This window comes from Pteronotus mesoamericanus, unplaced genomic scaffold (assembly GCF_021234165.1).
Source record: "Pteronotus mesoamericanus isolate MK-2021 breed Mesoamerican mustached bat unplaced genomic scaffold, CSHL_Meso_final contig_73, whole genome shotgun sequence".
NCBI classification, from domain to species: Eukaryota; Metazoa; Chordata; class Mammalia; order Chiroptera; family Mormoopidae; genus Pteronotus; species Pteronotus mesoamericanus.
Window position 1 is genome coordinate 30,644,933 of NW_026555245.1, and position 16,442 is coordinate 30,661,374.

At 36.7% G+C, this 16,442-nt stretch overlaps 1 protein-coding gene across 1 annotated transcript in view; it reads left to right on the plus strand.

Annotated features, from left to right (window-relative positions):
- Positions 1 to 16,008, plus strand: part of CCDC171 (coiled-coil domain containing 171) — a 289,149-nt gene extending 273,141 nt beyond the window's left edge. The window contains exon 26 of the mRNA XM_054583183.1: positions 15,753 to 16,008. Within this exon, the coding sequence (XP_054439158.1) occupies positions 15,753 to 15,974 (222 nt within the window). The 3' untranslated portion in view covers positions 15,975 to 16,008. The remainder of the gene's footprint in view (positions 1 to 15,752) is intronic.
- The last annotated feature ends 434 nt before the right edge of the window (positions 16,009 to 16,442 follow it).

The following is a 16,442-nucleotide window of genomic DNA, read 5'->3' on the forward strand; positions in this document are numbered from 1 at the left end:
AGTGAGACTTACCTGTGTGAGGACAGTAAGAGTGGAGATGGAGAAGGAATAGATTCTAGACGGATGTAGATGGAAAAACTGACAGGACTTAACGCATAAAATGGATGCCGGATGGTTTCCTAATTGCTCAGGAATTCAATCAAGGTTTACCCCTGCCTTGAGTTTCTGGAAAGAAGTGAGTGGTGTTCAAAACAACGAATAAGCATTTTTTTCTTCTTGGTAGAGATTTTCTTCAATCTGAAGGCATGTTACAAAAGCATGAAGACCTGATCCCAAAACATAAGAGTCTTCTCAGACTGATACAGAATGAATGGCAAGGTACTTGGTCTGGTGTAAGATACCAGTGCCAAAAATCTCCTAGGTTTAGTTCATGATGATAGAGGCTAAAGGTTCCCATTTCTGTAATTAGTTTTTCAGCTTTGATTACTGCTGATAGGATTCCTGAAATTGAAATAACTCTATCTTAATAACGGCTTTCAGGATCTGCATTTAGATGCCAATAACAGTGTCCTATCAAAAAGTAACTTTTTTGGTGGCCTCTGTATCAGATAGCTTTACAAATGTACATTTTAAAAGGTAGTACAGTTTATATTACTTTTTTGTTTATAGAACATTGTTTTTTAATAATTTTCAGATTTTAGAGTGCAAATTAATGAAAATGATTATGTGCTTAGGTTTGAACACAGTGGGAGATGGGGGAAAATGTGTAAGTTACTCAGGTCATTTTCAAACTACATATAAACATTTTTATTTCTTAGCCACACCTATCTTAAAGTATGGTATATTTCATCTGAAAGCTGAATAGTATAACAAAAATTTATAGTAAAATTGTTGTTGAGTGTGTGAAAAAGTGCATTTTTATGATCAGAGGCTGAATTCCATACGCTCTGCCCACCCTTTTCAGACTTTTTTTTCTTGTGTCTGGTCATCTTTGAAGATACAGGGGAAGAACTAACGATAAACTATTTGCTAGTTGATATTAAATCTTGGTGAAAATCAACTATAAAAACTAACTAGAAGTTGCTTGCTAGTGGACATTAAATTTTGGTAAAAATGAAATCTGCCTATCAGAAGGGTTTAAAGAACTTACTTGAAGTTTAGTCTCCAGAAGCCTGTTTTTTGAGCAGCTTAATGCATCATTGTAATATTTTCTAGATTTCTGTCCAATTCAATATATGGAATGACTGACTTGTAGTCATACTAGTTGTGAGCACACAGACAAGAAGAAAAGCAGTGAAACATCTTGCTGTGTATGAGCAGTTCTAGGGCAGGCAGACACCATGCACCTTGACCACCTATTATGAAGCTTTTTGCTGCCGTGTCAAGTGAAAGCAAGTTAATTGGGTGAAGCTGTGGAGCATGTTAGGGCCCTGGTAAAGGGTTGCTGTCTGACAGCTGCATGTCAGCAAAAGCCAGTCAAGTGTAGCAGAGAGACAGAGACCTGTCACAAAGTTCCCGCAGACTGGAGCTCAGTTAGGAAGGTGAAATACAGCTCCGTTTCACTTTCTCCCTCATTGCATCTGAGCACCTTAAAAGATTTTACACCATGTGTATGGCAGCTCTTGTTCTCTAAACTGTTTCCCCCTCACTGTCCTGCATTCAAATGATTGAACAAAAGATGCTAATGTTTAGCAAACTGAATGTAAATTCTCTCTTTTCTCCATTTCTTCCCAAGCAGATAGACATTCAACTCAAAGGCAACTTTGAAGGTTTACATCAAACAATTAGATTGTCTCCAAATTTAGCTTATAGAAAAAAGATCCTATTTTTCTCAAGAGAGTATAAAAATTGAAAATTAAAGTAGTAGAATGAGCACTGTATTTTCATCTGATAAAGAAAATCTAGCCTAAAGGAGCAAGGATTCCTTGACAATGGACACTTGCCAAGGTAACTTTTCTTTGGCTTTTGTCACAGGTTTCTTTCCTGCTTTTCAGAGAGGTCCAAGGTAAAAATGCCATAGTGGCACTCACCAAAACGTCAAGAAAGATAAACGTAGAAAGGAACAGTGAGGTTCCTTTGGGAACTTCAGGCACTCTAGAAAGGAGGGACCGGAGAAAGTGAGAATTAAAGAAACTGAAAGCCAGCCCTGTGCATTGGAACCGCAGTAAATGTGCGGGTGTGGCCGCGGGGCACTGGGGGTGTGGCTGGTACAACTGAGGGGTGGAATTTGAAATTTTAATTTAACTTGACATTAAATTATATTTAAATCAATTTAAAATTAAATGATTGCATATTGAACAGCCCAGGTTTAAGCAAACGGCAGATGTTGTGCTGCTATAAAAATGCATGTGTTGTTATGACAACATAGAAAAAGAGGCATCTAAGCCAAATGTGAGGTGATAGAGGGAAGGGAAAATTTGGGGAAAAGTTGATGCCTGAGATGAGTCTTGAGAAACTGTAAAAACCTGACGAAGAAGCCTCCTTTTAAATAGAAAGAGCCGCATGAAAAATGATACTCCAAGATAGGAAAAAGCAGGGCATGCTTCAGGGTCCGCCTTTTGATGAGTACGAGGGAGCACAGGTGTTTTATGGGAAATTACCTCGGTGCAATGGCAGCCTCCGAGTACACTAGCCAGCAAGTTATCCCAGAGGTCTCACAGACCAAATTAAGATACACACGCGAATCATATGGTTTATCAGATCAGCTGAGAACACAGCGAGAAGCAGAGGGGATGTGGTTGGGAGCCAGCACGGGCTACCTGACTCTTGGTTATACAGGGTTTATGTGACCCATCTCTGTTGGCTACATCCGCCCATTAGCCTCCTACATTCTCGGTGGCTACGAGGACCAGGGTGGAGATTTGAAACAAGAGGCTTGGGAGACGGAAGGTTCCTGGGGCTACTTACCCACACTTGCCTTTCAGGAGAGATGCAGGGCAAATACCCATGACCAATAGCCAGAGCTTGCCTCTTAGGTTGCTGGACAGCTTCAGGTTTTATCCACAGTTCTGTGCCAATTGAAGGATGACATTAGTCTAGAGGTGGCATATCTCTGTCTTATGATGCGGTCTTTTCATAAGTAACCTGTCATACAGGGCACTCACTCATTATTAATTCTTAACATATGGATTATGTCCATGACTACTGGCTGATTCATTTTCTATGCTTAACACATATTATATGTCATTTTCTATGCTTAACACATATTATATGTTTTATTTATATTTTTTTGTGGCTTATACTGCAAATTTGAATATTCTCAAATAATAAGTAAATATACAATAAAGAAGAGATGAAGTAAAAAAATAGGTTTAAGTCTGAAAGGATGGCTTGTTTACAAATATTAGAAGTGTATTTAGGCCAGCAAAAGTGAAGAGACACTTTAATAACTGATGAAAACTTAAGTAAAGAGCTTTATGTATTATCTTGTGCATCCTCTATCTACCCTGAGGCTGAAATGCATTTTAAACAAGTCTAGGCTTTTTTGAAAGCTGATGTGCAGGCACTTACGGAGTGAATGTGACTGAGGGCTTTGGCGATTGTTGAAGGACTGGTGGAGGTTTTGTGGGCAGGGGCGAGTGGAGGAGACGGGAAATGGAGACAATGGCCTGGTGCTTGTCCTCCATGTGGCCTGGGGACCAGCAGCTGGACTCTTAGGAAGGCTGTAAGCTGAAGGAAATATTTATTATAGACATTGTGAGACCCTGGGTTCCAGTTAGAGATGCCACAGTTTTCAGGTGACAGGGAGGGAAGGGTAGGTATGTGGCCAGTTCTGTGTAGAGCCATTTTGTATATGGCACAGTGAGCCGTCTAACACAGTCGAGGCGAGACCTGGCGGAGGGATTCCAGCCACCCAGCAACTCTTGACAGGGACTATGCAGGGGCATTCGAGGTCTGGTGTGACCAGGTCAGGGGAGAATCAGGGAAATGGGACTCATTCCTGGGGCCTTGCCTGTATCCACAGAGCAATGAAGCTGGCAAATGCAGTGCCATTGTACATGAAAACTTAACACTAGGAAAACAGCACTTCTATGGTTACGTAATTTTCAGCAAATTATAATTTAAGGAGAACTGACTCTGGATGTTGATAGTTAATGACAGTGTGAGCTCCCCGAAGGTGGAGAATTTGTGTGTGTGTGTAATTTACTGCTGTATCCCAGTACTTGGAACAGTATCTGGCACATTGTAGGCACTTGATGGATATCTATTAAAAGAATTAATGAATGGGGCTAATTTAGGATACTAATGGTGGATGTGGGTTTAGATATACTTTATGCATATACAACCACAGGAAAAATCTATCATATGGAATTGATCATGTTGGGCAGCAATATCAGGCTTTTTCATTTCATGGCACACAGAAACTAATTACTGAAAGTCTGTGGCACAGCAAAAAAAAAATATATATATATTTTTTGCCAAGCTGACAGAAAGTGGTATAATTTTGATTGATTCACAAAAGATAATGATAATAGTAATTACCTACTCTTTTTACTCCAAAGTGACTTTTTAAAAAATCAAATGCCTATGCTTGTATATAAGGATTTCTTCCCTGGCTGGTGTAGCTTAGCGGACTGAGCACTGGCCTGCAAACTGAAATGTTGCCAGTTCGATTCCCAGTCCAGGGACATGCCTGGGTTGCGGGCCAGGTCCCCAGTTGGGGGTATGTGAGAGGCAACTGATATATCTCTCTCACATCGATGTTTCTCTCCTTCTCTTTCTTCCTCCCTTCCTCTCTCTCTAAAAATAAATAAAATCTTTAAATTAAAAAAAGGATTTCTGGTACCAAGAATTAACCAGTCAGACACAATGTTACTATGTGACATAACCAATAAGATGCAACTTTATTTTAGAACTATACATATATATATATATGGTTCGAGACAGAGCATTAACACCACATGGCTATTGTTGTGTTGGGTGTTGTCATATTTTTATTTGCCAATCTTAGTCTTAAGAGGTCAGTGCCCCTGACTAAATAGGCAGGCACTGCATATTTTAAAAATTCTTGTGGCACACATGTTGAAAATTGCTGATGTAAGGAATAGATTCCGGAAATGTAATCTATAGGTATATTGTTTTGGAATTTTGAGTTGCTGCATTATTCTCACGGTTTCATAGGGTGTTCTCCCTAGAAATGGTTTCAGTTTGAGACTGCTGGAAATGGTCCGGTTCTATCAGAAATACCATTCCTATCACGTAAAGGAAATGTCATTCCCTGCTAAGCTATTTGTTCTAGAACATGCTCCCAAGTGCTCATTGTGTTTTGAAGCCATCCCATTGATGTGAACCCCAGATCACATGTGACTTACACCTGAAGTGCCCCTCTCTCACTGAGAAATAGAGAGGCCACATCCCTTTAACTATCGATAACCAGTTTCTCCAGAAAGGCACAGCTGTGACACGGGTCAAAGGGTCAGCAGCCCCGGGGAATATAAGACTTACATCCCGGATGGTCACTGGGGAGATGAAGGCTGTTTGCAACATCTTGTAAAGAATTGTTAGGGATTTTAGGTGTGGTATTGTGGAATAATGAGGAAACATGGTTTAAATCAGCAGTGGGAAGGAAGGGCATAGAAAAATGCTTTTAAATGTTAAGGAGTGAATTTTTTGCTAATTTTATTGAGATAAGTGACTGGCAGGTACTTAAAATATTAGTAAGGTTTAGGAAAGTCATCCCTTTGAAACAACTTGGAATTTTAGAAGATTCTTTCCTCCTTCTGCTCTCTTTACCTGAGTGTAGGTTAGTTATTCCAGTCAGGGTAAAGCATGCTGCTTAAAAGTCTAAGTTTATAGCTTCTAGATTATTGCTAAATTTTTGACATTGAATTAAAAAGGTTTATAACTTTAAGAAGAAATTCTTCAGTAATGAAAAAGCGGTCAGAAAACTTTTACCTAATAGTTCCCAGAGAGAGTGTGACATGTGTACCTTTTGACCACAAAAGCTGTAATTTGGCAGCTGGAAGTGCTATGTGGAGTAAAATGAGGGCTCACAGATTGGAAGCAGCCACTCTACGTGAGGAGTTACATTTGTACAGAATAGAGGCTTACACCTGAAATAGAGTTACTCCATGAAATTATTTGTGTATGTGCTTACTTAATGTTGGATTGTAGACATGAGCTTGATAACTGAAAATGTTGAAATAAGAATGTGTTGTTAGTTGAAATTTTTTCAAAACTTGCAAAACACTTGATTAAAGACCTATCCTCTGAGACCTTTAACAAACCAATTACATTTTCATTTTGAGCACAGTTCAGATTTTTAACTATACTAAGATACAGGTTTCAGTATATATAAAATTAATCTTTTGTAAATAAAATGTTTTTAGTTATAAAAAGTAAGGCATATTATTATAGATAATTGGAAAAAGAAAAGAAGTTTAGGGAAACAGAAGTTTAGGGGAAAAAATTCAACAATTCCAATATCTCAAAACAAGTATCATCTGTAATTCCGTGTATTTCCTTTTCACTTACATAGTCCAGCTCAGAGGTGGGCAAAGTACAGCCTGTGGGTCACGCCTATGTGCCACCTGCTTTTGTGTAGCCTGCAAGCTCAGCATGGTTTTTCTACTTTTAAATGGTTGAAAAAAATAATATCTCATGATGTGGAAATGATGTGAAATTCAAATTTCAGTGATCATAAATACAGTTTTAATAGAGCATGTCCATACTGATTCATTTACACATTGTCTGTGACTGCTTTGGCCGCTGCAACAGCAGAGTTCAGTAGTTGCAACAGAGAACATATGGCCTGAAAAGCATAAAATATTTATTATCTGATCCTTTACAGAAGAAGGTTACTGATCCCTTGTCAAACCTAGCATTTGTCCATGTTATTCAAAAGTTTATAATCATAAATTTTACAGTCACATACTATTCCATCAAGTGGCAATAGCTTACATAACTGTACTTCCATTGTAGAATATGGGGTTATTTTAAATTTTTGTCTGTTATTATTAATATAAAGAACCTAATCATAAATGGAATTGTTGGATCAATCCTATTAACCATTTAAGACAGTTGCCAAATTATAGACCAACTGGTTCTATCAATTTATACAGTCCCTATCAATTTACGAATGCCTGCTTCATAATACTTCACTAACATTTATATCATAATTTTTAAATTCAATTTTGATTGACAATAAACATCTCATTTCATGTTTTATTTTTGATTATTGTTACTGGGGGGTTATCATTTTTTCCCATTTATTTTTAATCAGTGGTATTTTCAACTTTGTGAACCATCAGTTCATAGCCTTTGTTACATTCAAATAGTGTTAAAGATAAAAAACCATGGGAAGAAAAATTTGAACTTTAAAAACTTTTTCCTCCTTATCACATTCCAGTTTATTCTCTTCTCCTAAAGATAATTCACAGTTTCTTGGGTTTCTTTTTCAGTAAGAAAAATAGGCATATGTACATAGGTGTGTGTTTATGCTTGTTTTTCAATACAAGTAAGTTTTCTGTCCTTATACACACGCACTGTTTTTTTTTTCACTTGGACATATTTCTGTATCAGTACTAACATATTTACCTCAGTTGTAAAAAATTGTTATATTCTGTGGTTATGTAATACCTCACTTAAATAGCACTCTGTTGACGAACCCTTTCATTTCATTAAAATAATACTCTCTTATTAAGAAATGCTTCAGTAAACACATCTGTATACTCATCTGGTGAACTGTTGTGAATTTAGCCAGAGAAGAAATGTCTAGCCGTGGAATTGCTGGATCCAAGGGCAGGCACAATTTAAATGTGCCTCCCTGAAAGGCCGGGCCAGCTTACACCCTGCCTCGCTGGTCTAAGATGCTCATTTCCTTATCTTTTCTCAACAGGGGGTATCGTCAGACATCTAAATTTTTGCCTGTCTTCTAGGTGAAGAGTAATCTTTCATTCTCATGTTTTGTGTTCACTTCTTTAGATGTGAATGAGGTTTAGCACCTTCTCATGTGTTTATTGGTTATTCTATATCCTCCCTCCCCACGAAATAGCCAGTTTGTATCCGAGGCTGATCTTAGTTTTCTTTTTCTTAGTAAGAGAAACTGAGTATTACCTGGGCCACTCAAAATAAAATAAAAATAAAATAAAATAAAGTAAAATAAAATAACCTACATTTCTCAGGCTCCCTTGAAGCTAAGTCAGCCATGTGACTAAGTTCTGTCCACTGGGATGTAAGCACAAGTAGGGTGGTTTTAGGATGTGTCTTTAAATGTAAGGGTGCCTCCTCCTTTGCTCCATGGATGAGGGTTAGCACTTTTTCATGTGTTTATTGGCTATTGTATTCCTCTGGTCAGAATGTTCCAGACATAATGGCTGGAACATGAGAAACCATTTTGGACCCTGAGGTGGAAGCCACATACATAGGCCGTGAAGCCCGAGATGGAAGGAGGCTGAATCCCTGATAACTTCATATGGGCATGGCAGAGAGAAATAAATTGTTATCTCATTTAAGCCACTAACATTTTGAGTTTTCTGTTATAGCTGAGCCCAATCTAAGTTTCTGTTATAGCTGAGCCCAATCTAAGTAAACACGCTATCCTCAGCTTGTTTTCTAATTAGGTTCTTCTTTTCTTGATTAGCAAGAGCCTTTTGAAGCTAAGAAAGTCATCCTATGGCTACCCTGTGTTGCACTTATTTTTATCAGCTTATCTCTTCAGTTTTTCAATGGCATTTTTATAGGGTGAGGCAAAAGTAGGTTTACAGTTGTCAGCATGCGAAACACAGTTTATTCTTGTATTATTCATTAATATTGTATTATTTTGCATACGAACAACTGTAAACCCACTTTTGTCACATCCTATATATAAGATACATGTATTAAAAATACAGTTTTATTCATTCAGTTTTTGTAACTTTACATAGTCGACTATATGGATATATTTACATTTCAAATTCTCTTTGAGTTGTTTGGGAATATATATTTTTGAGACACAGGTGAAAAATTGCCTCCTATGCATTTTCTGGCATTTTTGGCACTCTGCACCATTAAATGTATCAAAACTGCCAAGGCACGAACAGCTGGGAGCACAGGGTTGTGAAGGAAAGTAGGAAAAGAAAGAACAAAAACCATCTGGGAAAATTCTTTGACTCTTTTTCCAACCTCAGTCATGTCAGGAAATCGAAACATCCAAGAGAAGAAAATGGGAATTGTTATCTTGTCAGGTACAAGACATCTTTAAAGTAATTTAAAATTAAAGTTTAAATGTTCGATTGTAATTTAGAACTTCAGTGCTGAGTTTTTCCTCTGAATATTACAACATAGAAGCTCTTGTGGTGAAAGGGCTAGAACTTTTGTTTTATGTAGATGCCATAAAAGCTATTTATTCCAGGGCCATGGATATTCAAATTTTGGACTATAGTAAAATATGTTATCAAAGGTATAAACATTAATTTTTTTAGCCTGTAGCACAATGTACTTATGCTTTTGTTGTTTTAGTTTCACAGGGATTTGATGAGCGCTTGCTGCGTTTGTGAAACAGCTCTGGTTGTGAACGAAGCAGGGGCTGTGTCCTCTTCGGGTGGCATGGAGCAGTAGCAGGCAAGCGTCTCGGGAGGAGAATTAGAGGGATCTAGACTCACATTCATTTCTACCACTTACTAAGGTGTGCAAAATGGAGCAATTTATTCTACTCTTCTGAGCCCCAGTTTCTTCAACTATAAAATGAGAGCAATAGGAGTACGTTCTCACTGGCTGTTTGAGCTGCGATAATGCCTTATAAAGCTAAAGCTGACACAGTGCCTGACATATGCTCAATACATGTTAGCTAGGATTATAAATTTGGAATTTATCATCACATGAGGAGAGTATAAAGGGAGGTGAAGAAGGGGAGCTACTGTGTGCTCTGAGTTTTTTGTGTATATTATTCCATTTAATCCTCATAACAACTCTATAAGGAGTTAGTTGTCCTACTTTGCAGATCAGAATGCAGGCCCATGCAGGTTAAATAGCTTGTCAAAGATCGTATACTTAATGGACGACAGAATCAAGTTTGGAACCCAAGGTCTCTTCAACTTCAATGCCTATATTGTTGGCTTTGGACTATATGGATATATAGTCCATATGTAAGTCCACTTTACTGTGCTACTTATAATTGGGACAAAACTGTATATACATAAAATAACCAAATAGTAATATAAAACCAAAACCATGAAGTCATAACATGAACGATTTGTTCATTCAGTCATTCATTACTTAGAAATCTTATTTAGTTCCAGATACTCTGCTAAGTGCTAGGAATACAATGATACTAGGTACTCATAGTTTTATAGGTGGGATATAATGTAAGTGCATATAAGTAAGTAAAAATAAAAAAGTAAATGCTCATGAAGAAATATAAGTGTGATTGGATGTTGCAGCTAATTGTAGTTGGAGAAGGATGGGGCAAAGGACTAGAAAGGCCTTTCACAGAGGGATACCTTGAGCAGAGTCTAAGGACCTAAGGGCATCTTGGACAGCGGACAGACAGGAGGTGGGTGCAAACTATGGACATCATATTTACGGACTCCGAAGTTCCACGTAGCTGGATGGCAGAGTGCAGGCAAGGAAATGGTAGATGGAGCTGCATGAGGAAGCAAAGAGCGTGTGAACCACACTGTAGAAAGCTGGGCTGTCACATGGCAAAGGCCATGCCCGTAAGGAAGCATGAAGAATCGAGGCTGTTAATCCAGTTTACCTATCACATAACCAAGAAGTTGAGGCTGAAAGGTGGGCGAGATATGTTTACTTCAGAGCTCTGGCTTTTGAACCCATTCTCAATGTCTTCTCGAGGACAGATTGTTGTGCTATAAATCAGGTTTGTTATCATAACCTACCTCTTTTTTCTCATTTGTTTCCACCTCTGTGATTGCCCTTCCCGCTTAATCTGTAGGTAACCAGTCCTCTTAGGTTTCCTGTTGATCCAGAAACTCCTTTACGATGCTCCGTTGACTCACATATCCCCATGTGTCCTGGTATCACTGAGCTAAAGAACCAAACTGGCTCTAATGACGCATGGGGGGAGGGATGTGTAAAGTATTCCTATAGGTTTGGTATTGGCAACCAAAAGTTAGACTTGATAACTGTAAGGAGTAAATATTTCATGATATGAGAGTGAATGTATATATATATGAATATATATTTATATGCATATACATGCATGTGTGTGAATGCCTTATAGCAAGTGCATATACTCATATGTGTGTGTGTGTGTGTGTGTATGTGTATTTATCAGGTACGTGTGTGTGTATATACCTACACACATATATACACATATCCATATGTGCATATATACACATATGGATATGTGTATATATGCTTGTATACTAGGTATATAAATTACATATATAAATTATATATGTGTGTGTATAGATTAGATATATAACTGAGCATTCCACAAGAGAAAACTATATATGTGACTATTCCAACTCTGATTATTTGTGTGAACCGCAGTGTCCTGCAATGCCCACATGGCAGGACTGGAAAATAGGTCTAATTTTGTTAACTAACTTACCTCTGTAGAAAGAAGAAACCTGTGAGCCTGAGTACTGAGACTAGTGGTGAGGACACATTAGGAGCAGAAGTAGAAATGGTGAGGGAGCCTCACTGTAAGGCCCTCTTGTGGGTACTTTGATCCCCTCATCAGTTTGTGTTGAGCTGTGTACTCTACTTAAAACCAGTCAATAATTTACAGAACTTAAAACATCATCGTGGAGGTCGAGGTAATAAAAAATGTACTACAGAATTTAATCGAATGAAGCCACGTCATCTAAACTGTGCCTAATCTTGTTATTTATTTGTTTTTTTTTTTTTTTAAGAATCATGTGCAATATGCATTCTTTACCCTTGAGAATGGCCTATCTATATCCTGTCAAAATCTTAAATATTACATTTGGGAGATTCTGATTTCTGAGTTAATGTCATCCTCGGAAGTTGGTTTTTAACATTATATCCTATGCCCTCACATGTGGAATTATGCTAAACCTGTAGAACCTCAGAGTTGGAGATAGTCTGGCTCCTCATTTTATAAGAGAAGTGACACCTAGAAGGTTGATTGACCTGCCCCAAAATGACCAAGTTAGACTGTAACAGAACTGAGAGGAAAAACTATAGTCTCCTGATCTCCAGTCTAATACTTTTTTCACCATACTCTGTGCCTACCATAATCTCCGTGCAATACTGTTCCAGCTTACTAAATCGTATTACTCCTCACTTTTTATAATATTAGGCTCTAGAAGACTAAAGTTGATCATAAATGCTACACAGGAGTCAAATAGCTTAGTATCATTGTTTCAGAAGCCTTGGTCTGCAAATTGCTTTGATTTATAGATAATTTGTTGAATGCTTATCTTACTATTAGACTAATGCTTATTTACTTTTTTATTGGGAAAACAGTCTTAGAAAACTAAGATATTAAAGACTTGAAAAAATGGCTATTAGACAGTCCAATTACTATATTTTATAAAATTCTTAAAATGCAGAAATTTAGTGGACCCATTTTGTATTGTGAATATATATTTAGCTGATGGAATATAACAGTTCGAATAGAATCATTTACAGCTTATTGAGTAAATAAAAGTGCTTCCATAAAGATTCACATGACACCTAGCTTTTATTTCAGGTAACTAATTTCTTTTTGAAAAATTGCTTAAATGTAAATTTATAGGAGAGACTACCAGAACACTTCAGCAGTTTAAAAAGTAGTTTAAATGAACATAGACTTTACAGATTTAAAATATAAAATCAGGTGGTGAATATTAACTTTTAATGGTCTCTGATAAAAAGTTATTTAACTGTCTTTTACACTCTGTTATATTAAAAGTGTTATGATATATTTCTGAATGTTATTCATAACAAGAAAAATAGTTCATATTATTTGTTTTTTTAATATCACATTCTGAAATAAAAATTTCACTAGAATTTTTGCTGGCTTGTTTTTAAGCTATTAAGTGACTTAAAATCAGATTGGAGTATAACAAATGACCCTAGTAACAAAAAAAAGTTTATTTTCATTTACACAAAAGTAAATGTGTTTACTTGGTGGAGAGCAAACCTTTTGGGATTGCAGATGTTGAAGGAAATATCTTTTTTAGGTTATTTTTTTATGTTTTGAACATACAGTATGCAGAAAGTGAGTCACTGATTTGAAATACTAGAGAAATACTCAACACCCCATTTTAAGGTTATTTAGTAAAAAAGTGTTAAGTTAGATTAAAAGATTTCAGACAACATGGTGGAAAATAGACATATTAAAAAGTAAGATGAGAAAAGACACAAGAGGGGCCCTTTGTAGATAGAGTGCCTAGATCCACAGAATATTAAGGAGAAAGGAGCAGTTAGAGACCTTCCCGAAGGACCGCCTTCCTAATGTGTAATGTGTTAGGTTGATGGAGTCACAAGAACAAAAAAGGAAACTTCAACAACAGAATATAGATTTGAGTAAGTTATATCTTTAACATTGCAAAACAGGAGTGATCGGTCAGTTTGGCACAGTTATCTTTCTCTAGTCTGAGGCATCAAGAAGGAAAAAACCCTCCGAGAATACCTGACCTTCCTTTGCCTGATTCTGCACGCTCCTCACTTTTCATATATCGTTTTCTTAGACCTCTACTTGAAGTATAAAGATGTAACAACAAACTTTTGAAGCCTTGCCTAATACTATTCTTTTATCATAATAAAGAACACTATTGCTATAACTAAGATTTTTTTTAAGCAGAAAATCAGGCCCCACCCTCTCCTACTCTGCCAGCATTTCCCTTGCCCCAGTTCGGCAGCGTAAGTGGGTAGATGGCCTTTTTGTCCTTCCAGCAGCAGCAGCAGCTAATGATGCTGCCTGTTCAGACACACAGCTGAGAAAACAAAATCGGAGAAGTTGCTTCTTGTGGCCATATGGCAGTAAAGGTGCAAAAAACAAAAGTGTTCCTTCGGCCTCTGATGTAATGACATGTGTCTATTCCAGTTCTTTTGTTTTGTTTTGTTTTTTGAAGTATATTTTATTAATTACATTATTATAATTGTCCCATTTTTGTCTCCCCTTTATCCCCCTCTGTCCGGTACCACCATTTCCTCTAACATTCACTTCCCACCCCCCACCCTTAGTTCAATTCATGTCCACGTGTTATACATATAAGTTCTTTGGCTTCTCCATTTCCTATACTATTCTTAACCTCCCCCTTCTTATTTTGTGCTGTTCTGGTACTGAACTAATATGCTCAGCACTGTATTGAGGTTGTGCAAATGAAAACTCATCAGTGCTGCTAATCAGGTTTAACACGGGATCTTGGGAGCTCTGTCCTTTCATGGGGATAAGCTAAACCCCCTCCTTCGTAAAGCCATCCAAGTGGCCAGTTTAGGTGTTTTTTAACTTCCAGCATAAAGAGAGATGATTTCTGTGAGCTGTAGGCTTGCAGTGGAGTATCAAGAAATCAAAAGAACAGAGATCAAAGAAAATTGCTGAACTAGGTGTTAGATGCAAGCATTGATTTTTCTCCAGTTGTAGTTTTAAAAAAATCCACAAAAATGGTAACACATACAACAGTTGAATTTCTAATACTTTTCTAAGGCTAGTGATAGCTTCCTTCTTGTTTTCACATGTAGAAATGATTTTGTATAACATGACATAATAAAGCAGATACATAGAGTTCACACTATTTTGTTGTCAAAACTGTAAGAGATCTACCAAAAAGGATGTTTATTTGAAAAATTCTGCAATATAAAATGAGTTTTTAGACTAGACTTATAGACATTTATTTGCTGGGAATCTGGAAAATTCTGACTTACAATTGATCACTATTTTCCCATTATCTATAGTTGTTGTAAAACAATCTGCTTTACAGGTAAGACTTTGTGTTAAATATTAACTACTGAGTACTGATGTTACTTAAGGCTTAAATATATAGCTTCATCAAAATATTAATTCTGTTTTTAAGTACTTCACGAGTATGTGTATATCTTAAGTTTGATTTCCAATAGTTTCTGCATTCCATGGAAAGTTTTAAAATCTGAGACAAATTGTTATCATGTTGCAATCCCATATTTTGGTACGTGATTTCCAAATGCTTATAACAGAACAGTATTTAAAAAGATGGTCACATTATCATTAAAGGTAAAGGCAAAAAGTTTATCACATCAGCGTTTTTTGTCTCATTGTGCTATTTTTTAGAAGTCACAAGGATTGTCTTTTTTTCCTGTATGCTGTTTTTCAATTAAATAAGTCATGCTGATGGATTTGAAAAATGTAAATATCCATAGTTCATTTTCTAAGCAGTGTAATTTTCCATATTATATAGCATATATATTATACGGCATAAGGAAGTAAACACTATTAACACTGGTTTTTGTAAACTGCCAGTGGATGGAAGCAGAGGTAAAAAAATGTTTTACACGAAGTGTTAGTGTTGATGACGTAGAATGAATAAGAGATGCAATCACAATTGGAAAATAATTTAATATTTGTGTATTATCATATGGATTGTATCAGCTATTTTCAGCTGGTGTGCCACAAAAGTTTTTAAACATGCCATACCTGACTATTTACTTAGTCAGGGCACTGACCTCTTTTCCCTTAAATTGTCAAAAAAAAAGAGTGACAACAGCCAATACAACAAAAGCTGTTTTCTTTGTCATATCAGGAAAAAAATACATATTTTTTTGTATGCTACAGAATTTTAGTAATTAGTTTATGTGTACCATAAGATAAAAAGGTTGAAAATTGCTAAATTATACAAATGTCATTTCATACTACAGTGATTATTAGTCTACTTCTTTGTTTATGATTTTAGTTTTTAAGAGTTTTCAATTTATATTTATCCCTTTTTTTTCCCCCCATTTCACAGGCAGGATCACGAGACCATTCAAACATCTCAGTTCCCTCCCGATCTGCTTTGCAGGCTGATGCAGTTGGCGTTGGGGATTTTTTGCCTTTGAAAGCTGAACTTGATACAACGTACACTTTCCTAAAAGAGGCATTTGTGAACTCGATGCCCCTGAGGTCATCTCACTCCTCTCCAGGAACTACGCCGGCTAATGCCAAAAGACCAGCTCAGATTGGATTATGACTTTATGAAATAAAAACAATGCAGGAAGAGTTAACAGCACAATTAAAATTGTTTTGAAGGGGGATTTTCTTATTAGTTAAACTTTGTTTCAACGCAAGTGCCAGTGGGTTTTTAAAAATTGTGTGCTATCTTGATGTGTGCAGGTATCTATGTCTCCTTGAATAATGAAATAACCAACTTTCTTCCCCTCTAAGTTTTATTTATTATCACAGTTGCTCATTTTTATGTAACATAATTTTAAATGTTAAGGAATGACACATTTTGGGTAATTTCCTTCAGACTTAAAAAAAATCAATAAGCCATTTTAGTCTCTATCTATCAAAGTTGTTTCATACTTGTCTATTTTAAAGCAGGACGGCAATACTTTAATAGGATTGAGAGAGCTACTTGAAATGTATGCCAATGATTCCTGTCATTTCATGGCAGCCCTGCCATGGTTCACTGAACCCCCTCTTCTCTCTTGTCAGC